Below are 26,521 nucleotides of genomic sequence, written 5' to 3' on the forward strand. Positions count from 1 at the left end.
TGGGAGAGGAGGAGGAGAAAAGTGCATGTAAGGGGGGAGAAGTGGAAAGTGCGGAGCAAAGGAGAAACAGATAAATAATAAATACATTATAAAGGCAACAAACAGTGGTAGTGCAGCCAGCAAGTGGCAAGTGCTGGGTTTAAGGCAGCAGACAGGATCGGTCTGATAAGTGCAGGAAGAAAAAGGGGGGACTGTATGGGTACAGATACAGACCCCAGTGCAAGGGGTGGCCTGCAGGCAGTGCAGGGGGTGGCAGGGTGAGCAGGTACCTGGGCCCGGAGGACAGAGGGTGGCCAGGTGCACACAGTGCCAAGAGAGAACAGATCAGCAGGGGAGAGCGGAGAGGGGGTTCGAAGGCAGAAGCAAAGAGGAAGATCTTGAGGTGCATCCGAAACCGGAGATGGTTCTCCTCAAGTTTTAGAGTGGCAGGGAGGCTGTTCCCGAGCGAGGCCCCAGCCGAAGACCGAGATATAACCCTAGGTCGTTTCTTTGAAAAACAGCTGGCCCTGAGGGAGTTAGAGGTAGAGGAGCAAAGAGCTCGAGAGGGGAGGTATTTGCGGAGGGATAGCTGAAGGTATTTTGGATCCAGGCCCCAGAAAACCTTGTGGACAATGCCGCAGGTTTTGAATGTAATCCTTGCATCCACTGGGAGCCAATGGAGAGATTTCAGAGGTGGAGAGATACGATCCCAGGGCTTGAGGCCAAGGACAAGTCTCACAGTCCTGTTCTGGATTAGTTGCAGAGAATGGAGAGTAGAGGCAGGTAGATTTAGAAAGAGGCTGTTAAACTAATCCAACCTAGAGAGAACCAGAGCTTGGGAGACCATGAGTTTCTGGGACAAAAGGCAAAGTACCTCGGAGGAGGTACAGTAGGAAGTTTTACTTTTTAGAGACATCAGAGATGTGGGCGGAGAAGGAAAGTGTGGAGTCTAAGATGACCCTGAGGTTCTTAGCCTCTCAGGTGGGGCTAGGAGGAGGGCCAAGGGGGCCGGCCAGAGAGTGAGGGGAAAGGATGGTGAAGGTGTGCCGATGAGGATGATCTCCGTCTTGCTGGCACTCAGACAAAGATCATTGGCGGCACACCAATCTTGAATGGCAGTTATGCAATCAGAGATGAGAGAGGGAGAGGAGGAGGCCGAGAGCAACCTGAAAATTAGTTGAGTGTTGTCAGTGTAGCACTGGAAATTTGAGCAAAAAATGTCAATGCAGTGGGCGAGAGTTGCCAGGTATTGGTTGAAAAGCCAGGGCGAGAGGTTATGATGCCTTCAAATTTCCTTACAACATCTGCAATAAAGAAGTTGAACAGGGCTGCAGCTAGTATGCAGCCCAGTTTCAACCCTCTATATGTTGGAATGATGGCAGACATTTCTACACTCGTAGTAAGCCTCACTTGTATTGTTGTGTTAGAATGTAAAAATCCTATTGGAAGCATAATTGACATGGGGCAATTTGCTTCTCTGAGTTTTTGCATTAAGATACCTCTAGAGATTGAATCAAAAGCTGCGCGAACATCTATAAATGCCATGTACATCTGATGATGCATAGAATGTGCGTGAGATTTTATGGCGTTAATCACAAGGAGATTTATTACAGTGCCCAGACCAGGCATAAAGCCCATCTGAAATGGGTTTCTTATATTGTTTTTGTCCAGCCAGGTGTTTAGGTTCTGCAATATGAAAAGGGCAAATATTTTCCCTGGCACATCCAAAAGGGCAATAGGCCTATAATTAGAAGTGGAACCATAATGGAGGGATCACTCCTGTGGTTAATATTTGATTAAAGATGTTATAGAGGATCTTTCAAGAGATATTCACGTGCCAAATCTAGAAAAACCTGGAAATGTAGCACCTCACTTCTGACAGCGATGCAAATAACCAACCCACTAACAATTTCACCCCTCAGCATACACCTCTCATACTCTAACCAAACACAACCACAACCCTTTAGCACAACAAACCGCACAAACTTCACTATACCGCAACAACAAAACAAATCGCACATAGACTTGCACATCAGCACACGACGGCTACCGACCCGAAAGCACCCCAAGCCCAGCGAACAGTGTTAACCGGGCTGAGGCTGCCAACGGCACATCACTGCTCTCTTGCACTTTTCCCGCTTGTTCCCACTAACTCACACCCCTTACCTTTTCAGAGCGCCAGGGGACCACTCTGGTGGTCATAGTGCGCATTATAAATTTCCTTTAATCAGTGCTCCAGATAAGATTTTGAGGTGGGAGTATTTTACGCATGATTTTTCAAATTAGAGCGTAAATGCAATTTCAAGAGAGTAAAAATGAATTTTCTTCTCTGCAAGAGAGTAAAACTTATCCAACACATACGTTATGGGTATGAACACATTTTAAAAGGGGGCATGCTTTATTGTGTTGCTCGCTTAGCTGTCACAGATTTGGTCTTTCAGTTGGAAATTCACCATCATGCATAAGAAGGCTATGCTGCTGACAAAAGAAATGCTACAGTGCCATCTAGTGGTGGAAAGTAAGTTTTTTAATTAATAAATCAAAGCGTACACGGGTCGCAGTACAAAATTAAATGATCCGTATTTGCCATATTTACATGCGTAAAAGGGCAAGATACGCACGTTAACTAGTAGGCTGCCTTTAACATTAAAATATGGCGGGATATTGTTTTAGCATGGAATTATGAAGGCCATCTGTACCTGCCGCCCGTGACGTACTAAGTTTGTGAATATAATAAACAGTATCTTCTTCTGTGACTATAATTTGTAAATCTGATGTTAACGGAGTTTGAAGTGGCAACAACTTATCTTTCCGCAATACATATAAACCAGAAAAATGCGTTATCCTTTGATGTTCAGTTACCGCATTTATTTGGATTGGAAGTTCTGCCAAGCCATGGTCCTGGCAAATCAATTTCCATATTTGAGCCGAGTTTTTAGACTTAATGCTGCAAAGCATTCATTCACCATCTTGCTGATAACGTCCATGCTTTTCTTGCTTTATGCCAATTTCTATAGCAAGTTTTAATCTGCCTCAAGGCAAGTTGTCTATCAACTAATGAAAGATACTGGGTATCTCATTTGGCCTTCCAGAGGGCAGCCTTCATATTCTGTACATCTTGATCAAAAGAGTGCTGATGTTTAAAAGCAGGTTTATTGGTCATGGATTTTTTCACACGAAATAGCTGCAAAGCAGTGGTGTATGGGTTTTTAGTAGAAGAAGCAATACAATCATACAATTGTAATAGCTTGGTTTCTGTCCAACTGAGTCGATTTCGGCATCCTGAAGTTGTAAGCTAATGATGCTATTTGAGTTTACTAATGGGCAAGGATTGAATTTGCCAAGACCACGATAATACCAGCATTTTGTGATCACTTTGCGGTTGCATTTGGATAGTTAACGCTTCAGCAGTAGAGAATAGATTTTGATCGACATAAATATAGTCGATAATTGCCTGCTGTTGACATCTACGCCATGTATATATTGGTCCTAATAGCTTGCCATTGCTTCTTCAAGGAGTTTTCTATCGAAGTAGTATCTTTGAAGAAGTGGAGATTAATATCACCCGCAAGAATGGTATGGCAGATGAAAGAATCCAAGGCCGCTATGTGAACGACTTCGATTAGGGCATCTAGAAATACAATTTGTCGATGTCTTTCTCGCTTCTGTAGATGTTAATAACTTTTCTCTGCCATTTAAGTTTTACCAGCTAAATGTACTATTGTACTACTATTAGGGGAGGCCCAGGCTAAAAGGTTCATGGTAGCAGGTACCTTAATCGCAATTAAGAGTCCAGCTGTAGGTCGGCCCTTACTGGGCTTTATAGCTGGACTCAATATTCTATGATTTGGCCATACTGGGGTCTCTGATAACCATGTCTCCTGAAGGAGTACAAGGTCAAATGTCTCAAGATCCTTAAATTCAGGATTCAACAGATGAAAGAGCCCTCAAGTATTTCAGCTCACCATGGATATAAAGGTATTTTTATTTTTCTATTGCTGTTATGCCTGGACTACTTGTCTTTCTACAAGATGATTCATGGAGGATTGATTCTGTGAAGTCGATTTAGGATCAAAAACTGAGCATGTAATGTGCAAATAATCCATCACTTGGGGCCTAGTTGTGAGTTAGGTGGTATGGCAGGCATCAAGTTTCTCTGAATCTGGAGTACACTAGACTCGAAACTAGGTTGTGTGTTGGAAGAAGTATACGCCGGTTGGGAAGCACTCATTAAAGAGTTAAGCAGCGTCATAGGGACAGAGGAGTTACTAAAAGAATCTTGGCTAAGTAAAAAGCCTAGTTCCAACAGTGCAGTTCTTGCCTGCATTAGGGCATTAAGCACCACCCCAGAGCGTGTCCAAAGTTTTACTACTGTTAAAGTCGAATGACTAAGAAATTCTACCTGATTGATATCACAAGAGACAATATCTTCTAAACTTTGGATTTTGTTAAGAATGTTTAGGACACTCTATTTAAATCATATTGCGGGTATGGGCTTGGTCTGCAATGCAGAATTAAATGATGAAAATAATTGGCAACAGGCTTAGAAGATGTGTAAGACTCATTCAAGAGTTTCAGATTTAAATCCGCTCAAAGCAAAGAATGTTTTTTAGAAGGTCGGATAATCGCATCTTTATATTTATTTTGCAGCTGCCAACAGGGAGGAAATTTCTGTAAGAGGTGAGCATCGAGCTCTCCAACATGATGATGTGCAGATGTTAAAGTTAGCTGATTAGGAGGGATTTTGCTTCTTTTAGGGGCAGCAGCCATATAAATGGCCATTGACTTTTCGATCTCCGTCCTGCATTGCTCGAAGGTAATAGGAGGATCAATTTGGGGGCAAGAAGTAATAGAGGCAGCTGATCCTGTCATGGGGTGCAGAGGCATTAAATTACTTGCAGAAGCCTGCGGGGAGGGTATTTGAGACTCAGACGTTAACTGATCATCCACTGCTGTTCGATCATCCAAAGGCTGGTAATGAAGATCGGCGGCTGATTCAGTAACGCCTTTGATTTTTCTTAGCCAATTACTTCTCGCATATTTCTTAGCAATTGCTGTCGAGGGTAGTTCAGTCCTTTTCTTGAGAAGGGCTAGTGCTCGCACAAATTGTCTCACGTTAGTTTGGGAACGTGTCACTCTAGATTTCATGTTTTTTGATTTTGTCAAGGATGATACTGGTTTACCTTTGGAACTTCTATTAGGTTTAAAGATGTTAAATTCTTGCATATCTGTACTTTCACTAATCAGTATTATAGATGTAGCTGAATTACCAATTGATTGTGTGGAATCAGGTACAGATGGAATCACACCATCAGACGACTCAGACGTTTGATTGTATGAATGAACTGACTCAGCTATCGCACTCAAAAGAAATCTCAGAGTGGCTATGGCAGGTTGCCAGACTCAAATTAGCTTTTGGCGTCAGCACATTCGGTGCTGAAATTTGGGGTACTTTAGCCATAACCTCACCTAGAATAGTAGGTCGATTTGAGCTCTGTGCAACTCACTGGCAAAGTTCAGTCAATAGCTCTTTTTGTAGAGCTACTTTGTTGTCTGTAGGTTCAAATAATTTGGCTAAGGCCATAAGAGCAATATTCATTGCCGTCAGGGTAAGGTCAGTAGAAGTATTTGTCTTATCCCCTCGCGGCAAGGATGGTGTTAAAGATGAAACTTTCAACGCTTTTCTTGGGGTAGGTTTAGTAAAGGACAATGATAAAGTAGGGGAACTGTGGACTAACTGCGTGAATAAAATAGCATATTGTGAGAGATTACAGCGAGAAGACGGGGGCAGAGAGTTCAATGATAGATTTATTGGCAAGTCTAAGTTCTCAGTATTATTCCCGTCGACCGTTAAAGACACATTATTTATAATAGAGGGCATCTGTCTTGTAGAGCAGTCCAGGTCATCAATTGCAATTACATTAGCTGGCGGAGTTGCATTTCGCCGGTTATGCAGAGGAGCGTGCGTTTCTACAGCATCAGTAGTTTTAAATAAATCACGCTCTATAGGTACACCATCTTGTTTTTTAGGTATACTAATTGCCAGTGGACCTATAGGAATATAGGAGCAATCGCATGGTGTGTGATCATACCCAGCTACAACTAATGAGTCTAGGAGATCAGGTAATTGGCTGGTCTCCTCGATCAGAGGTTCTGAGCCTACCTCAGTGCTAGGTAAAGCAATTGATGGTCCGAATAACTCTCTCATAGGAGAGGCTTGCAATGGCTTTGGTTCAAGATGATAAAAATCACATATGTCGACGGTATGAATTCTCGATACTGAAGTGGCACACGTTTGATTTACTAGCACTATTCATTAAAGGCAAAAACCTTGCCAGCTTGCGGGCCAACTGAATCGCTAGCTTCGAGATTTCCTTTTGTGGCAGCATTGTTGACTTTAATGTATTAAGTGACCCGGGCATATACTAAAGTTGGTTGTTACCGTGCGACAGAATAATCTGCGGTTCATACACAACTTGGCTTGGAAGGTAACAATTTCAAGGAAATAACAAAAGCAAAAGCAAACTCGCCCGCATAGAAAACTAACAAGACAATCTCTTTAGCACAACACTAAGTGATGCAAGAGAATCGGCTGGAGCTGGGCTGTCAGCTGCTCAGCTAAGCAGCCAAGCAGCACACTTCCAGCACACTTCTCATGCGCTCGGCCGTCAGAATATATGGAATTCTGGGAAGGTGGGCGGGCCAATAACAGTAAAGCAGTTTTTCAGTGATATTAAATCTATACATGCAAATAGAAGAGAGCACTGTTACTATCCTAAATACTTGAAGCAAACAAGAGTCTTGTTTGCTTCAAGTTTGGCAGGTCAAAGGAGCGTACCACAGGAGGATGAATAAGTCAGCACACAGAGTATCCAGCAGCCAAGCAGCACACTTGCAATGCACTTCTCATGCACGCACTTCTCTAACATTGCACTCACTGTTTTTCTCAAATCGGGATACGTTGGCTGGTACTGGGAAGAGACTCCCATAGACCCTCCTTCCGACTCCTCTTCAGGAGGAGCTGAAGGTGAAGTATCCCTTTGCGGCTTGGTCACCACCTGCCTATTAACTTGCTTTTAGCTCTCCTTCCCAGCAAGTCCTGTCTTCTTGTATAAGTCACACATGTCCCTATTACACCATCTTTCAACAATGCCAAAAACATGTCCTTTCTTGACACCTGGAAGTCTCTGCTATCTTGTCTCCTGCCCTCCGTTCTTATCGCTATGCGCCCCTCTCTATCTCTCGGTCTATCATCACCTTTGTCCCATTCACCCAGATCTGCCAGTTGCCGAATTGCATCAACCAGCTCATCAGTCGGTTTCCCAGTCATACCTACTAACAAAGTCATGATTACACTTTTATATGCAGGTGGGGACGTTCTTATAATCATATTTCTGGTTGACACAGGCAGTGATACCACCCCCATATGTGCCGGATCATCTATATGAATTGCCTCTTTCAAGGCATGCTCTCTGATTTTTTTGAACTGCCTCTTTTAATGTATACCATTTTTTTCCTCACTGGGCCAGTCAGTAGTGATGGGATATTTGCAGTTACATCCTTGGGCCGCTAAGTCTAACAACAACACCTACGTAGCCTGTCCATCCCCACCTGAAGGAGGCCCTGACTGCAATACTTCTTGTATGGTGGTGTCATTTGAAAAATGCAGAAAATGCAGCTTATCTGTGGGGTCCACCACCAAGCCTGCGGCATCCCCCAACAAACCTTTGCACCATCCAGGTGAGCAAAGGCTCCCCTGTTTTCTGTCTTAGCCAAGTAGTAATTTCACCAACCTCCTGTTGTGTGTAATCCTCTAGTGTAGTCAAATCCACAACTCCCCCTGCCGGTTATGGGGATAGGAGCCAGCCCTACGCCTTGTTAACGGTTTAGCATTTACTGTCTTTTTGTCATGTTTTGATCCAGATTTTGTGTCCACCTCTGAATTACACTCCGAGTCGGCGGAGTTTCAAATATCACCAGTCGACCCCTGCCGTGGCAATTACAGCTGCCACTTTCCGCTTATTTATGTTGCCTCACTGTTTTTTGTACTTCTGTCGGGCTACCCATATGGCTGTTCTCACAGCCACAGCTTGATATTTGTCTACCTTATCATGCGAAAGCTTCATCTGTAACTGCTGAGACGGTGAGGGCGGCCTGTCAGTGAATCTGAATAAGTGCAATTATTTGATGCAGTCTAATTCAACTCTATATAGTGTACCAGAGGCAAGCATTACTTATTGCCACACTAATATCCAAAGTACATTATTCAAGCATATAACAATATTGAGTAGTGTTTTGCAGCTTTTTGACGTCAGGAAAGTAGATCCCAATAACAAGATCTTATGGCGGACAAACAGCGCACCTGTGATGCAGAGTCCGCAGACGTTTTGGCTTTGGAAAACTTCTTCTAGGGCCAAGGTGTGGTCTCCCCTAGACGTGGGACATGTAAGGGGGTGAGTAGATTAGTAGAATAAACTAAAAGGGCTTGTAAACATAACAGTGAATAAATGTACATATGGTACACACATAGACATAACAAGTTAAAATCAGGAAGGGTTTTCACATGTCCTGTAGAACACTGACCTTGGAAGGGCAGGACCCTGGGTGGGCATTCTCTGGTTAAAAAGGAAGAAATGCAGAGGCCAGGAGATTCAGGCCCTCTTAGGTCCCAAAATGGAGAGGGCACTCTGGAAGATAGAAAGCACCAGGTGGAGTGTAAATGGGAGGTATCTGGTGAAAACTTCCCTAGTCTAACAGTAGTGAACAATGTCAGAGACGGTACCAATGAAGACATCATGACATGCGTCACCACATTTGGACCCAATACTACCAAACTCAAAAGCTTAATAATTAATTTAGAAAGAAAGACAGACATATATATCTGTATGGAAATTGTGAATACAGTTGTCGTTTTTGACTTTCTTAAATCACATGATTGCCTCACAATGTTTATGTATTTGTTTGATTGAAAAGTGATGTATACAGGGTTGATATATATCGTGAATGTAACCTTAATGGAGAATTATTAAGGTTTGTGATTATAATTTTGATTCAATTTGGTGATTAAATTTAATCGTGCTTTCGTGGAAATCTTACTTGTTTGCTGACTGTGGTCAGTTTATAATGTGCCCTGTTGTTGTCCCCCAATAGCTGGTGGACCTTCCATTTGTTGTATTTCTATATTGTTTCCTGTCTCTGGGCACAGCAATTATCTCAGATAGACCTCTCAGCTGGCTTTTGTTTTTTTCTTCTCTGAGTCTAGTCTCTGCCAAGGTCTGATTTATTGTATTTATTTATTTGTAAAGTGCATAAGCCCGAAGGCATCAGGGCACTGTTGCAAAACCAGTTACACATAAGAAATCAGCTTCATCAGGCGGTGCATTACAATGCTCTTAACACAGGCAAGTAGCTTGCGCTGTGTTTAGTAATGCAAGCCTCTCCGACCTATTACAGCCCACGCATTCGACATAGCTGACCTTATTGTCGCTAACCAATTAGATTTCCTTGCTGTTACTGAAATTTGGCTGCATGCTGCTTCTGGCCCTACTTTGTCACTAGCATTACCTATTATAATTATTCTAACTAACAACTTGGACTTCCTTGCTGTTACCGAAACCTGGTTGCATGATGCTGCAGGTCCATCTCTCACCCTAGCTATACCGGACAACTATACCATCCTCAGAGCAGATAGACCCAACGCACGAGGAGGCGGTGTAGCTATCATTTTCAAGTCCTCGCTTAATATTAGACTAGCCTCGTCTCCTCTACTTAAATCATGTGAACATCTCACATTCAAATTACAAACGTCCCCTAAGAGCACTATTACGATGCATTTAATTTACAGACCCCCGGGCCCACCAGGCTCATTTGAGGAAGACATCACCTCACTAGTTGCCGAAAGCTCCAAACTTTCAGCACAAATGATTATACTTGGAGACTTCAATCTTGGGTTTAATGACCCCCTCGACACCCCAGCCACTGCCCTGGCCACAGCTTTAGAGGAGTATGGCCTCCAACAATTCTGCTCCAAACCTACCCACTCGAAGGGTAGAATCCTCGATTGGGTAACCGCCCTTAACTGCAATATTACCATGAAGGATCCCATACAGATCGTATGGACTGATCATCATTTCCTCCCATTTGACATTAACACTAGTAACCTAGTGCACAACAAACCTGTTACTGCACCAGCCTGTCTAACTAGGAAAAAGAGTAACATCACAGCGGAAGCCTTAATACCCTTGGTGACCCCTATTCTGAACGCACTACCAGCCACAACTGACCTGAACCAACTGGTCAACGTCTATAATGATTCCATGGCCAAAGCAGTTGACACTATTGCCCCACTAAAAATGCGCAAAGGGAAACCAAAAGCGCACCTGAATACATGGTACACCCCAGAACTTAAACTCCTCCGGCAACAAAAAAGTAAACTTGAAGCACTATGGAAATCAGCGCCCTCAGCAATTAACAAAACGAATCTCACTGATATCTCCACTCTCTACAAAAATGAGATTATACGTGCAAAGAAAGAATCGCTCAACTCCAGGATCGCGCAGGCAAGTTCCAGCTCAAAGGAGCTCTTTAACATCCTAAAGGAAATAGAAAACCCCATTCCTCCCACGGATAGCTGCACTAAAGATAAACCATGGTGCACAGGGATCCAGAATGCCCTTGTTAACAAAATGTCAGGGCTCCAGTCTAAAATTGACAATAAACAACAACAACTCACTTATGATTCGACTTCCAGCCCCACCCCTTGCCCCCCTACAGCCACCAGCCCAGGGTTTACCTTCAAAAAGGTATCCATACCCGAAGTACAAAAAATTATAGCATCATTGAAACCCTCGAACTGCAAGGGGGACAGCTGTCCCGCACAAATCATAAAAGATGCTGCAAGGGATCTCTCCCCGTTCATTACAAAATTAATAAACCTGTCATTCTCTGATAACTCGGTACCCAGCAATCTGAAACAATCCTGGGTCCTACCACTATTAAAAAAAACTACCCTCGACCCAGATATACCCACGAATTACAGACCCATCACCACTGTCCCATTCTTACTAAAAATTCTTGATAGAGTGGCCTATCTACAAATCCAGGAGTACCTCGAGACTAACCATTTACTAGGAATTCGCCAGTCCGGCTTTCGTCCACTACACGGGACAGAAACGGCCCTGGTTGATCTCAAGTGCCAGATAGACGACCTCAAAGATAAAGGTAAAGCTGGCATCCTTCTTCTTCTTGACCTATCCGCTGCCTTTGATCTGGTTGATCACAAAATCCTGTGCAACCATCTGTCATCGGCAGTACACTTCTCCCACTCTGCAATTTCATGGATCCAATCCTTCCTGGACAATAGGACCATGCGGGTCTTCTCACCCCTAGCAGCTGCCGACCCTATCCCTATTACTTGTGGTGTCCCACAAGGATCTTGTGTATCACCTACTTTGTATAACATTTTTACAAAGCCCCTATTCGACAAGCTGCACCATCTGGGTGTCACCTACACTAACTACGCAGATGACACCCAGATACTCCTCACCTTATCCGGCAACTATAATTCGGACGCCATTTGGATCAATGAAGTCTTCTCCATCATTCAGGCATGGATGGCCACACATGGCCTCTGCCTGAATGATGACAAGACTGAACTGCTCCTTGTCGGCTCACCCAACACCATTCGGAAACTTAGTCCCAGCTACACTAGCTTTACCATTGATGGCAACACCATCCCTATCGCCAAGAGTGTAAAAACCCTTGGTTTTTACCTCGACACGAATACTAATCTAGCCAAACAAATTAATATGACTGCCTCAGCCACGGCCTACACGGGCAAACTAATCAGGGCCTGTAGACCGCTGATTTCCCCTAACAACTGCCTCACCCTAGCCAGAGCACTTACACAATCAAAACTAGATTACTGCAATAGTCTCTATGTAGGTGCCAACAAAACGGTAATTAATAAATTGCAAGTTCTACAAAATAATGCACTCCGTGCCGCCCTGAATATTCCCAGAAGAGAACATATTTCGGCTACCAGAATTGCATGCAAATGGCTCTCCATCCAACAAAAAATAGATCTAAAAACCATCTGCCTCACCTATAAAGCACTCAACGGCCTTGCCCCTCCCTATCTCACTAACAAATTTACACTAAGACAGAACACTAGAACCACTAGATCCTCTAATACACTACAACTGACTGTGCCCAAATTCTCCCTCAAAAGAGCTGGTGGTTCCAGCTTCCCAGCTCTGGCTTCACAACTTTGGAATACCATTCCACTGGATATCAAATCTACACCCACCTTCCAGCCTTTCAGAACTAAGGTCATCACCTGGTTACTCAACAATTAACCTACCATGATTGAATGCATACCCTCTGCAAGAATGTATTTTGCACTATGTCAGAATATTATTGTCTATGCACTAATTGCTATCTTGTCAAGTATACCTTTGCTTCATCACTGTACAATTGTGCCCTACCTTGCCTGTAACTCGAAGCTTAAGCGCCCATATACCCTTGGGTCAGGTGCGCTATACAAATTAATAAACAAACAAACAAACCTGACAACTACAACATATTAAGATTAGATAGAGAAACCTCCTGAGGTGGAGGTATTGCCTTCATTTCCAGAACTAATCGAGACTCCGAGCACTCCCACAACTCTCCTTCCCCTCTGGAGAAATCCTCACAGTCGAACTGCCACTATCACCCTCTCCCACTTTGACCTTACACCTTATAAATCGACCCCCTGGTCCGATCTCGTCCTTTGAGCAAGATATCACTTCCTTGCTCTCCTCCAACACAAAATCTAACTCACAGATCTTAATGTTAGGAGACTTCAACTTAGGTCTTATTGACATCAATGACAACAACACCTTAACTTTGGCTAATACCTTCACGGATCTAGGTTTCATACACCGGATCAACCTCCCTACCCACAACAAAGGAAGGACTTTAGATTGGCTGGCTGACCTGAACTGCGATACTAAAATTATTGCTAATGGACTATGCGCCTGGACTGACCATCACGTAATTTCATTCACCCTACCAGCCAAATCCCAAGCCACGCTGAATCCTATAGCCCCCCTACTCTGACCAGAAATAAGCGCAACAGAAAGGTGGATAGTCTACTGCCACTACTCCAACCCATTACTAACTCTACTCTCTCAAGAACAGACCCTACAGCACCTGTTGAACTATACAACAAAACTATCCACCTAGCCATCGATAAAATAGCATAAAGAAAATGCGTAAAGAAAAACCCCAATCACATCTCAATTCCTGTTTTACCCCGAATCTCAAAGCCCTACGTAATGAGAAAAGAAGGGCAGAAACCCTTTGGAAGTCTAACCGGACTGATGTAACCAGGAAAAATTGACCCTAATATCTAAAAAATACAAGGACGAAATACTCCAAACTAAAAAAGACACTTTCAATGACAGGATCAACAAAGCAAACTCTAACACTAGAGAACTCTTCATTATCCTAAAAGAGTTAGTCACCTACCCCACAAACAGAAACGTGCACCAAGGACATATCGTGGAGTATCAATATTCAAACTGTACTAGCCAACAAAATCTCAGTTCTTCAAAAGAAAGTAGAGAATAAAAAACTCAATCTTTCCAAGGACTTGCCCGTACCATTATCTCATACAACTCTGCCAAAATCCTGCAACCGTTTCAAATTTGCCCCCGTCTCCATCAAGGAAGTAACGGAAATAAAATCCTCTTTAGAACCTTCAAGATAACAAGGTGATCCATGCCCTGCACCTATTATTGAAGAGGCGAGCAGAGAACTAGCGCCCTTCATCACTACACTTATGAATTCCTCCTTCAATCATGTTCGTCCCCTCCAACCTCAAAGATGCGTGGGTCCTCCCTCTCTTAAAAAACCCAAACCTAGATCCTAACATAACAACTAATTACAGACCCATAAACACTGTCCCCTTCCTCCTCAAGATACTTGATAGGGCAGCATACCTCCAGATACAGTCTTACTTGGAATCTAATAATCTCCTTGGTCTGCAACAATCTGGCTTCAGGCCAAAACAGGGAACAGAATCCGCCTTAATTGACTTAAAAAACCAAATGGACCACTTAAAGGAAAATGGGTTAAGGGCTCTCCTCCTCCTTTTAGATCTCTCGTCCGCATTCGACCTTGTTGATCACAGGGTCCTCTGTAACTATCTAACTTCAGCCGCATACTTCTCCAATGAAGCTGTGGCCTGGATTCAGTCTTTCCTGGACAATGGTACTATAAGAGTCTTTTCACCTAACGCTTCAGCCGAACCCATACCCACCACCTGTGGAGTACCACAAGGTTTGTGTGTTTCACCGACCTTGTATAATATCTTCACCAAGCCCCTCTTTGATGATCTTGATTATCTGGGTGTCACCCACACCAATTATGCAGATGACACTCATTTCCTCATCTCCATCACTAGTGATTACAAAACAAACTCTACCCTACTTAATAAAATAGATTTGATTATCCAGGCATGGATGGCCTCCCATGGCCTAGTCTGAACGACGAGAAGATGGAGCTTCTCCTCGTCGGCTCAACTGCAAGACTTAACCTTACCAATCAGTTTAATTCTTTCAATATCGATGGTAACAATATTAAAGTCTCCAAAGAGGTAAAAACCTTGGACTTCTAACTCGATTCAGCTCTAAACTTAGAGACTGGTCAATACCACGTCATCAGCTACAGCATACACTTGTAAATTAATTAACGCCAGTAAGCCCTTCCTCTCTACAGTCAGCTGTACCAGGATGGCTAGAGCACTAATTCTATCAAAACTGGACTACTGTAACGCCCTATATCTAGGATCCAGCAAGTACAATATGACCAAACTACAAACTCTACAGAATAACGCTTTAAGAACAGTGTTCAATGTTCCAAGAACTTGGCACATTTCAGCTATCAGACGGAGTACAAAATGGCTTGCAGTGAAAGACAGAATCAATTTCAAAACTCTAACCCTCACACACAAATGTCTAGCTAACTCTGCCCCTAAATATCTAGCTGACAAATTCACCCAAGAAACCTCAGAACTTACCACGAGATCTATACACTTACACTGTCTGAATGTTCCCAGATACAAATTGCAGAAAGCGGGCGGAAGTAGCTTTCCAGTATGGCCTCCAAATTATGGAACTCACTACCTGTTCAACTAAGAGCAGACACTTCCTTCTATAGCTTCAGGAAGAACACAAAATCTTGGCTCTTGTGCCTTGATATATAAGGTTCACATCAGCTGAACACATCTGTACATATCTGTTTATAACTCCTGTAAATATTGATCATCTTGTAAATACTTTTGACTGCTTTTTTAAAAAGTTTATCATATCTGTAACTGTTCTGTATGTAACCTATGCAACTGTGTAATGCGCCCAGTTAACTCTGGGTTCGGTGCGCTATATAAATAAATAAACAAACAATCATAGCAATCACCTATGCGGGTTACTTGCATATCCAATACTCTTACTCGTGTCCTGGGGTAGAGAAATTGTCACAAGGGACTCCATTAGGTAAATACCCAGGTTTTTAAGGCCTAGCGGAAAGGCCAGTACGATTCCTCAGCTCAAAGGGTGGGGAGGGGGAGGTGTTCCAGTGGTTCACAGCCACAGTAGGGAAACTGGCCACTCCTCCTCTGCCTCTTTTCACTTTCGGTAAGGCCAAGCGATGAGCATGGATTTGGTTCTCCCAATTTTCTGAGACAAGTATTGCAGGACAGTATTGGTTAGACATTTGTGGGTAATGGACAAAGTTTTGAAAATAATCCTTTCACGGATTGGGAGCCAGTGATCCTTTTTTTACTGCAGCTGCAATGTGGTCTCTTTTCGGGATGTTCAGTGCTGTAAGAAGGGCATTGTTTTGGATTACCTGTAGTTTGTTGATGTTCTGTTTGGAAGTCCCAGCATAGAGGGCATTACAGTAATCCAACTCGCACGATAATTGCTCAGGTGATAGGCAGCTAGCTGGTGTCGGGAACTGTCTGGCTGCATTGATGAGCTTGGCAGTGTATGCAGCTGAAGAGGTGATCGCAATCACTTGTTTGGTGAGGGAAAGGGAGGCATCCAAGTGGATACCAAGCATTTTTACTGAGGCTGAGACAGGGAACTGTACCCCATCTATTGTGAAGGAGGTGAACTTGGGGCTAAGCTTCTTCAGCATAGCAGGAGAGCCCACCAGCAGGATCTCCGTCTTGTCGTCATTAAGGCAAAGGTAGTTGGTGGCCATCCAAACCTGGATTGTTAAGTACGTTTCATTGATGGCGAGGGAGTCATCGCCATAAGAGCCTGACAGGGTGAGGAGGATTTGGGTTTCATCTGCATAGTTAGTGTAGGATATGCCAGTGGCATCCAGGAAGTCGAACAAAGGTTTGGTGAAAATGCTATAGAGGGAAGGGGAGACGCGGGAACCTTGAGGGACACCACAAGGAATGGGGATAGGTGAGGCACTCGCAATGTCTGAGAAGACTCTCATGGATCTTCCTTCCAGGAAGAAGGCTATCCAAGATGCACCTTCATGGGAGAAGTTGGCTGCGGCTCTGAGGTGGTGGCACAATATTTTAAGATCAACTTGGTGAAAAGCAGCCGATAGATAGGGTAGGAGTAGTAGTGCTAGTTTGCCCTCATCTCTGAAGGAGTTGAGTTGTTGTCAGATCTAACAGTGCAGATTCCATACCGTGACCTGGCCTGATTGTCGCATCCCCCGGATGTAATTCATTTTCTTGTAATTGGTAATTGTAATCTAACAACGTTTGTTTTAGTAGCGGGAGGACCCAAGACTCTTTTAAGATGGCCGCGTCCAGGCTTGAGGTGAAGTAGGCGTTAATTAATTTGGTAATGAACAGGACTAGGGCTTCCCAGTAGCATTTGATGATGGTAGCTGGGCAGATGTCCCCTTTGCATCTTGAGATTTTTAGATTTCTGAGTATGTTAGCAGTTTCTGCCTCCGAGACTTCTCTAAAGTGGAATGAGGGTGTGATTTGTACTTTGGTGGTGAGGGGGGTGGGATTGTGTGTGTTGGTTACAGCTTGTTTCCTTTCTATTTTCTGCTGTAGGGAACTTATTTTCAATCGCATGGCATTCTGGATATTAATGCACCATGTCTCATCTTTAATGGTGGTGTTAGGGGGCGTGAATGGCGTCTCTAGCTCTCTGAGAATTCACAATATTTCATGGGAGTTGGAATTGGCATTAGCTATTCTAGATTTATAGGCTTCCACTTTAGCTGCAATAATGTCCTGTTTATATTATTTAGCAATCATGTTAAAAGAGGTTTTCGGGTAGTCAGTAGGGTCTTGGGTGAACCATGAGTTGATGTGGCTTGCCGGTTTGGCCCTCCTGGGGAGTAGTGGGGACACCATGTTTACTGCCTTGGTCAAGGTGCTCGATGGATTCTGCTAGGACTTTCGGGTCTGTGGAGTCTAGGTGTTCCGGGTAGAGGGGAGAAGGGGGGGAGATCGAGTCTTTGGATATCTTCCGATAGCTGCGGGCCAAGGTAGGGGGCATGGCTGGTAGGCCCGGTTTCAGCAGACGCTCGGGGGTTGAAGCTTAAGATATGATGGTCTGGCCATGGGCGGGGGGGTTAGAGGTGATAGTGATCTGGCTGTTAAAATAGACTACCCAGTCCAAAGTTCTGCCTTTGTTATGGGTTGGGGCAGAAACAGTGTTTGAAGCCAAGGTCTGTCAGAGCGTTCGCCACAGCTGTGGGATTGTTGTCTGATTGGTCGTTGAGGCCCAGGATATAGCCCTCAGCAGACTCTTGCATTTTGGGTCTGGTCTCTCATTGTCTGAGAGATGACCCTCTGCAGGCTCTTTGTTGTCTCTGTTCCTCAAGCGCTGGTCTCTGATGGTGTCTGAGATACAACCCAACAGCTTGTCTCGGACAGTGTCTCGGATATAGCCGATAGTAGGCTCTTAGCTCTCACGCTTGTGTGTTCTCTTCTGTTCTCTTTTAGAGGCTGGCTCTCCCATTGGCTTTCCTTCCCCCCTCTTGCCTCTGCCTTCAAGAGAGCCTGGTCTGTGATACTTACTACAGAACCCTGTGCCCTTTTATAGGGTTGCGGATTACTCTGTACAGTCTGATCTATGAGTTGTTCTGCCTTCCTTCTTGGATCCCTGCCAGTGATAGGTTAGTCCCTTTTTTCAGTCTCTCCCCTCATCAGTGTTTCCTTTAATCCTGTATGTGATCCATTGTGGCTGATTACTGCTGTCCTGTTCATAATTATGCCACGTGATACCTGATGTGCTTGCCCAGTGACGACAGAAGGCTTAAAAGGTTGCACTGCCATTTTGAAGTCAGTCAATATTAATGGTTCTAGTATGCAGCCCCATAGTGGGAGCCAGAGTCTTGCTAGTGTGGGTCTGGGCTGGTTGCAGACTATTTTGATAGATTGAAAGTGAGCTTCTCTCCGGTTAGTTGCTGAGTGAGTGGATGAGAAACGTTCTATCTAGCGGTAGCAGACTTTGCCTCTGCAGCTGTGCTATTGTAATTCCTCTTTTTCCTTGAAGCAGTTTCTTTTGGGCCACTACTGAGACTTGTTAGAGTTACAGCCATGCCATTATGTAGCTCGTTAGTTGAGTGGGTGCAGGACTTTTCGATTAGCAGTGGGGGTCTCCAATGTAGCAAACAGATGGGGTGAATGTATTACTCCTTTTACACCCTGGCTGCGAACTGCTGAGGTTAAGAGACATGGTGACCTTGGACACTTGGCCGTACCCTGCGGAATTCTCTGTATTTTATTTGATTTATTAGCATTTTTAAAGTGCACATTAGCCCAAGGGCATTGTGGCGCTGTTACATATATAAGACATTGCTGTTCACAAAGGAAGGATTAGTAATTACATAGACATTTGCATTTGTGTATCATCTTGGTGTTACAGGGTACAGAGGATAGTATATATTTATATTTACGGTTCATCTTGAGGTCCCAGAGTACAGAGCAGTTAGCAAGTGGCATGTATATGGAGTTGGCTGTGGGGTAGCCGGGCAGGAGGGCTTGGGCGCTAGAGTGTGGTGTGGTGAAGGTTTATATGAATAGTGTGGTTTTGAGTGTTTTTGCGAAAGGCGAGTAATGAAGGTTCTGATCTGAGTGTGCTGGGGAGGGCATTTCAGAGTTTGGGTGCTATGTAGGGGAAGCTGATGCCTCCAGTGTTGGATATTTTTATGAAGGTACGCAGAGTTGGTTGGCATGGTGACTCCTAGTGGGGCGGGTAGAGATGTTTTTGGAAATAGTTTCTGATAGGTAGGATGGGGTGGAGAGATTGATGCATTTGTGCGTAAGGGTGAGAAGTTGATCCTTTCCTTAACTGGGAGCCAGTGGGCTTCGCGTCTTGCTTCGGGTCCCTTTTTAGAGTGTGAAGGGCAGCGCACAGCGTGTTGTTTTGCTTTATTTGGAGTCTGTTGATGTTTTTAGTAGAATTGCCTGCCAGAAGGGCATTGCAATAATCGAGTCTGGGTCCTATTGTGGCTCTGGCTATGGATAGGCACTTTTGAGAGGTTAGAAAGGGGTTTATGGCTGTTATGAGTTTTGTGGTGTGAACAGAGGAGATGATGCTGACCTGTCTTGACATCGAGAGTGTAGAGTCTAAGTAGACTCCAGGGTCTTTACAGATGTAGAGACTGATATGTTAGTTTGGTCGATGGTGAAGTGAGTGTATTTAGAGTTGAGTTTGGAGAGGGTTTCTTTGGGACCAAGGATGATGATCTCAGTTTTATCCCCATTTAGGCAGAGACCGTTGATTGCCATCCAGGTTTGGGTGGTGGCATATATCTGGAGGAGAGCTTCTGCATCATGGTGGTAGCCTCCATTAAGGGAGAGGAGGACTTGAGTGTGGTTGGCATAATTCGTGTATGCTATGCCGAGCGCATCCACCAAGACAAAGAGAGGTTTGGTGAACAGGTTGTAGAGGGTGGGTGCAGTGCATGAGCCTTGGGGTACTCCACAGTTTATGGTGGTGGGGTCTGCGTTAGCTTGGTCAGAGTAGACCTTCATAGCACCTCCTTCCAGGAAGGAGGTTATCCAGGAGGGGGCTTTGTCAGACAAGTAGGCAGCGTTGGACAGGTGGGAGGTGAGGATATCGTGGTCAACAAGATCAAACGCAGCGGAGAGATCAAGGAGGAGCAGGAGGGCAGGTTTGCCTGTATCCATTATTTTTGTGATTTGGTTCTTAAGATCTAAAAGTGCGGTTTCTGTGCTATTGCCTTTGCGGAAGCCTGATTGTCTTGTGCCTACGATGGCATTGGATTCCAGATATTGTTGTATTTGGATATGGGCAGTTTTGTCTAGGATTTTGAGGAGGAAAGGGATGGTGGTGATGGAGCGGTAGTTGTTGGGGCATGCAGGGTCTAGGGTAGGTTTTTTTATGAGTGGGCGAACCCAAGCTTCTTTCAGGCTTTGTGGTATGATGCCAGAGGAGAAGGATGCATTAATGAATGCTGTGATGATGGGGGTTAGAGAGTCTGCACAATCTTTGATGATGATAGGTGGACAAATGTCCCCTTTACATGTGGAAAGTTTGACATTTTTGAGAAGGTTGGTAACCTCTGTCTCGGTAACGTCTCTGAAGACGAAGAGGGGTATTTGAGAGAGGGGTTTTAGGTGGGGGGGGGGTCAGATGTGGAGTGTCCTGGTTGGGAAAGGCTTTGCGCTGAGCTGGTATTTTTTGACTTTGTTGATGAGAGCTCCTGAATGCTGGAGCACCAAGCTTTGTCTTTGGTGATTTCATCCGGGGTGGTGGCGGGGTGGTGAGATCTTTAAAGATAGTGAAAATGTCCCTAGATTTTGAATTAGCTTTGGAGATTCTTTGGTTAAATGATTCTGATTTGGCTAGGAATATGGCTTTTTTTATACGTGATGAGATTTCTTTAAATTCATTCAGAGATGACTGATTGGGCGAAGATTGCCACTTGGCTAGGGCTCGCCGCTTGTTGGTGCGTAGTGTAGATAGTTCTTCCGTACACAAGGAATTAGTCCATTGATTTGTTTCCCTTTTTTGTCTTCTAGTGGAGCTATGGATTCAATGGCTTGGGTAAGCACCTGTGCATAGGTGTTGGCCAGAGATACGGGGTCGTTGTTAAAAGGAGGTTTAAGTTCTGGGATGTCGAGGAGCGGTGCAAGGTTGATTTTAGTTAGTTCTTCCGAGTCCTGACTTTGGCGGGTTGGGCATACGAGAGTATCTTTCGGTTAGGAAAGGTGGGAATAGCAAATTGGATGAGGTGGTGGTCTGTCCAAGGGAGAGGAGAGATGTTGGTGATGGATGATGCACAGTTGTGGTCAGTGATCCAGTCGATGGATCGGCCTTTACAATGCGTAGGTGCAGTGATTTTGTGTTCGAACCTTATGTGGGTGAGTTCTTTGGCTAGGGAGGCGGCTGCTTTGTCCTTGGGGTCATGCAGGCCTAAATTGTGGTCACCGAGTAGGATGGTTTTAGTAGAGCTTTTTAGGTTATTCCCTATGATTTGAAGGAGGTGCTTTTGGTAGTCTGGTGGTGAGCCAGGTGGCCTGTAGGTGATTAGGATATTTATGGTGCAGTTGGGTGAGAGAGAGAGTTTGGCAGTGAGAAGGTCTGCGTTGTTTTCCCACTGTTGGTTGCAGGGTCTAATGGAAAGGGTATCTTTGAAGATGAGGGCTACACCTCCACCTTTAGAGGGTATGCAGTGATAAAATTGGGGAAAAATATCGCCAGTAAAAAAAAAATCGCAGCAAAAATGCTGTGGTTTGACTAGTTAAAGGTGTACCCCATTACACTATTTATGGGGAGCAGGGGTTCCGGGGGTGTCCCCCACTCCCCTTAAATAGTATAAAGAATCCGGTGGTTGTGGGGGTGTCCCCTGCATCCTTTACATGGATTGCAGCGTCAAAACCACAGCATTTTTGCCGCGATATTTTGTGTTCATGGCCATTTTTGCTGACATTTTAACACGTAGAACCCTTTAGAGGTCTTGCGGTCTTGTCTCAGGATAGTGTATCCTTGAGGGAGGGCAAGAGAGAGGGAGGGTCCTGATGCTTCATGTAGCCAAGTTTCAGAGATGGCTAGCAGGTCAGGTTTAAGGGCTGTGATGAGATAGTTGATCTCCAGAGCATGTGCTGGGAGGGATCGGGTGTTGATAAGCACGCATTTCAGTTCGGAGTGGGAGGATGTGAGTGGTTGTTGGACGTGATTGCTTAGGTTAGGGCCAGGGGGAGTAGTACGTGAATGATTGTGAGGATGTGGGGGATTGGGGCTACGCTTGGTGTCTTGGGTGCGGGGATGGATGTCGAGCAGTTTATGGTGTGGGGAGGCTTACGTGTAGACTGTGTTGGGGTGCGAGAACTAAGTCTGAGGTTTCTGAGGTCGATAGTGGGTGGGGTGTTGCGGTGCGTGATGTGTAGCTTAGTGCGAGCTCTGAGTCTGCATAGTCTGGGGTTGAGATGGGGTTGGTCCTTGATCTTGGTAGTGTGTGTGCTGGGTTGGATGTTGTGTTGGGGAGAGGAAGTGGTATGACTGTGGTCTAGTGGTGGTGCGAGATCTATGTGCGCGAGTGTCATGCTGTAGATGGACCAGAGAGTGATTGTGATGAGTGTGAGTGAGGTTTGCTGTGATGGTGGCGTTGTCAGGCAGGTCATGGGAGGATACATTTGTGCAATATAGTGACAAAATAGTATGGGCTAGTACAGGAGACAGGAAAGTAGTTCAAAATAGGCTAGTCTAGTGGTGGTGGGACAATTCAAAAAGGCAATTCAGAATAGGCTAGTGCAACATAGGAGGGGTAGTCTGAAATAAGCAGTACAGAATAGGCTAGTCCGACAAAAGCAGTTTAGAAATAGGCTAATTCTACATAGGAGGGTCAGTCTAAAATAGGCAAGGTTGAATACGGCCATCAGCAGCCCAGTGGCACTAAGGGCTGAGTGCAGTAAGCTACTAGTTTGCCTGTAGTTGTAAGATGGTTAGCTATCAGACATTATGATGGCATAGAAGGCAAACGGCATCAAGCTACCAGAGTTCTTACAGGTAGGTGGCAATATGAGCTAATTATAGATAGCATGCAGATACTGGGAGCGTAATATACTAACTGTAGTGAGCTATCAGCATGAAGACATAGAAGACATGATCGGCTACCCCCCTAGTGGACATGAACAAATGCAAAGCGTGTTAAAAAGCCGTAATGCATCAATATGAGAAGTGGCTAAGTATGCTAGGCACATTCGGATTGTAGGGGACTCGCGAAAACACAGTGGCGCTGAAGTTACATTTCAAACGTTGCGGAACGGAAGTCATACCATTACATTACATGGATGCATCAGTTTAGTATAGAGTCAATAATGGGGTGAGGTGAGGCGGTTGAACTCGTTTGTTGAAGGCAGCAAAAATGTAATATAGCGCTGGTATCTAGATAGTGAGTGCTGGAAACACATAAGTCAGCGGCAAACAGTTTTGGGAGTTTGTGTTTGGCAAATGTACATAGCACTTTAGATGCGGACGTCGCATGTGATCCCAATGGTAACGGCTACGTGAAACATTGTAACTGAATGGACGAAGTACCCCCAAGGAGGTGTTCCGAGGCAGAGGAGAGGGCGTCTGTCGCGGACAAGGCTCTTTTGTTGGTCCTTCTGTTGTGGACTTCCTGCCCACGGCTTCCGCCTGTTGGTTGCAGCTGGATGCTGATAAGCTGCTGTACAGCTGATCAGAGGCTGTAGTTCGGAAGGCTGGGCCCTGCAATGCACGGTGCTATTCGAATGCTACTGACGCGGTGGCAGTTGACCGCGTTGTTTCCAATGGCGATCTATGGAGGGCTGGATGGAAACGGTGGCAGCATGCATATCCAGGCCGGCGGGGTGTTGTAGGCCCTTGGGTGTATACTTCATACGGGCAGCTCTGGGCCTCTGCAAATCGGACCACATTTCTGCAACTCGACGAGAAGTCCATTGGCTACCAATAAAAGCACGGATTGACTTCAAAACCTTGACTATAGCGCACCAATACATCTACAATGAAGCCCCCATGTACTTGAACCATCGCATCACAAAGAAACGGCACTGTCGCTCACTCCGCTCCTCTGACCAGCTCACCCTAGCTGTTCCACGTTTTAAACTAGGCAGAGCAGGAGGGGTTAGTTTCAGCACCACAGCCCACGGCCTGTGGAACTCCTTACCTCCACACTTAAGAAATTAGCCCTCCTACATAGCATTCAAGCGACTGTTGAAAACTGACTGTTCAATAAGTTTGACTAACACTCTAAGCATGAACTGTCTCGTACTTTGCCTGTACTACTTCCTGCTAACGTAATGATCTGTAAAGCTTTTACTCTGTTATTTCCCTGTACAAACGCTGTGATACCTGTGGGTCTGGGCGTTACACAAATGTTAAAATAAAATAAAAATAAAATAAGCACTTCATACAAGGGGGGGGGGGTTTCAATATTCCATTCTAAGCCATGATGGAGGGTTGCACAATGTGTCTGGATGTCATGCAACATGTGTTGCCCTGTAGAAAACACAGAATGTAAATAATTAAGTAAAATGTGAATCTATAAGCGTCACCAAGGTGCAGGTAAATAACTTTGATTGCTAGGACAAATAATTGACAACTTTTTCTCTTGAACATTTATTTTCATTGCAATTACTAATAATTGGATGCATGATTTAATGCGGGAGCAGAAGAACACATCCGATACTGAATTATTTTTATTTTCCAGGTGGCTTGCTCGGAGAAGCTTGTCTACACATGCTGCAGAGATGGGATCATAAGAAAATACCAGCTTTCAGACCTGTGGACACTGCTTACTTACAAGCCAACAATGGGTGGGAAGTAGATAAAATGTGCTTTCAAACCAATGGGGTTTCCCTTCTCCATGTGAATGTGTGTGTGCGTGCGTGCCTAAATTCCTGAGCTGGAAAAGTCGTAGGGACATCGGAGAACATAACGTAGATATTGGTCTGGATCGATGCCCTCTATGACATACGATTGACGTTATTCGTATACATGCCAGCAAAGGTTAGCAAATAGGACATGTATCCATGCGTTTTCAATGGCTTTTTTTCCTACTTGAGTTACGTGTATATTGTGTATGATAACAGGAATATAAATACATATATAGTTTCTTTTTTTGTAATAAAATAAAAACGAATGAAGAGCAAAGCAGACAAATGTATAGTGCCTCTATTGGTAATTACAATTAAGCACTTTTTATAAAATATAATTACTCATTTTTGTAATTTCGTTTCATTGGCTCAGTGAGCAAACTCAATCTGTTTTGGTGATTCTACTTTTAAAAAGTGACGTTATGTATTGGTTTTTGTCTCTGTAGTTCTGCTCGCCTACAAAACTAGAGAGAGTGGGGTATTACATAAGCTGCACTCTGTATTCGTGCCTGGTGTGCATACGCTGTCGTTGTGTGACTAGCTTGCTGCCTGTGTGCTGTGGCCCAGCATTAAAGCCACTCCAACAAGATTTGCCTTGGACCAGTGTAGTTTTATACTACCTCTGAAAATACAGTTGTACGAAATTTGTACCTAAAAAATAAATGGTCGGAAAAACATGGATCAGTAATATCTACTTGTCATTCCTAATGTTTAAAATGCAGCCATTTGGAAACATTGTTAAACCATGGAAACCAACATAATGAACAATCATGATAGAATATCTTTGTACGCATGAAATACATCTGTTTATATAGACAGCCAAACACCTTTGACAAGCCATTGCCTATGAGGCAAAAAGACATCAGAGTAAGGTCTGACGAGTCTGGCGAACGGCACCATTGCTGTGAGTTGAAGCATAGCTACCAAAAAGGTCAGTAATGATATGCATTTCAAAAGTATCTCCTACAATGATATTATGCTTTGGAGTAAGATTTCAGACATGCATGTGTTAAATTGGCAATGTACATTTTCCAAAGTTTGGATCAAAAAATGTTTTGATCTGCTATGTCACGGAGGTGTGGCTGTTGTTAACCAAACGTGCAGTGTTCTTAGCAGGCCAATATACAGAATTATAGATTGGTGACTAACAACTTCTTTTGAAAATTTTCCCGAGGGGTTCAAAGTCACTGATAGACAACGAGAGCAAAGCTAAAGTTGTCTGTGATATGACTCTGAACCCCGAGGTGGAATATTTTTCCGAAGTTGATAGTAACTGATGTACAATTGTATGTTGTATATGGCCGTCTACCGCCCCTTTCAGTATTTCAAAAGAAAGGTAGGGTCCTTTCCCCGATGAGATCCAGGCCCAAGGCTACTATGATGCAGCGGGTAGGCGACTATAGCATGGTCGTTGAATGGGTTCAATGGAACCCATGTATGATATATGATAAGATATGATATGGCATTTATAATGCGCCTATACACAAGTGTTTCAAGGCACGACGAGGCAAGGGAGGGGGAACAAAGGGAAGACAGACAACGATCCTACTAGGTCAGGTGTCAGTTAGATCGCGCAAGTGCATGGGAAAGGGAAGGAGGAAAGTGCGGAGGGGGAGGGGACAGTGCAGTACATGGGATAATAAGATAAATAAACAAGTAAAGGTACGGCCAGCAGGTGGCAAG

The 26,521-nt window shown here is 44.3% G+C and overlaps 1 protein-coding gene across 1 annotated transcript in view; it reads left to right on the forward strand.

Annotated features, from left to right (window-relative positions):
- Window positions 1-25,517, forward strand: part of PAAF1 (proteasomal ATPase associated factor 1) — a 504,864-nt gene extending 479,347 nt beyond the window's left edge. The window contains exon 12 of the mRNA XM_069640133.1: window positions 24,673-25,517. Within this exon, the coding sequence (XP_069496234.1) occupies window positions 24,673-24,789 (117 nt within the window). The 3' untranslated portion in view covers window positions 24,790-25,517. The remainder of the gene's footprint in view (window positions 1-24,672) is intronic.
- Window positions 25,518-26,521: the final 1,004 nt, after the last annotated feature.

The sequence above is a fragment of the Ambystoma mexicanum genome, chromosome 7q, assembly GCF_040938575.1.
Source record: "Ambystoma mexicanum isolate Mex_15411 chromosome 7q, UKY_AmexF1_1, whole genome shotgun sequence".
NCBI classification, from domain to species: Eukaryota; Metazoa; Chordata; class Amphibia; order Caudata; family Ambystomatidae; genus Ambystoma; species Ambystoma mexicanum.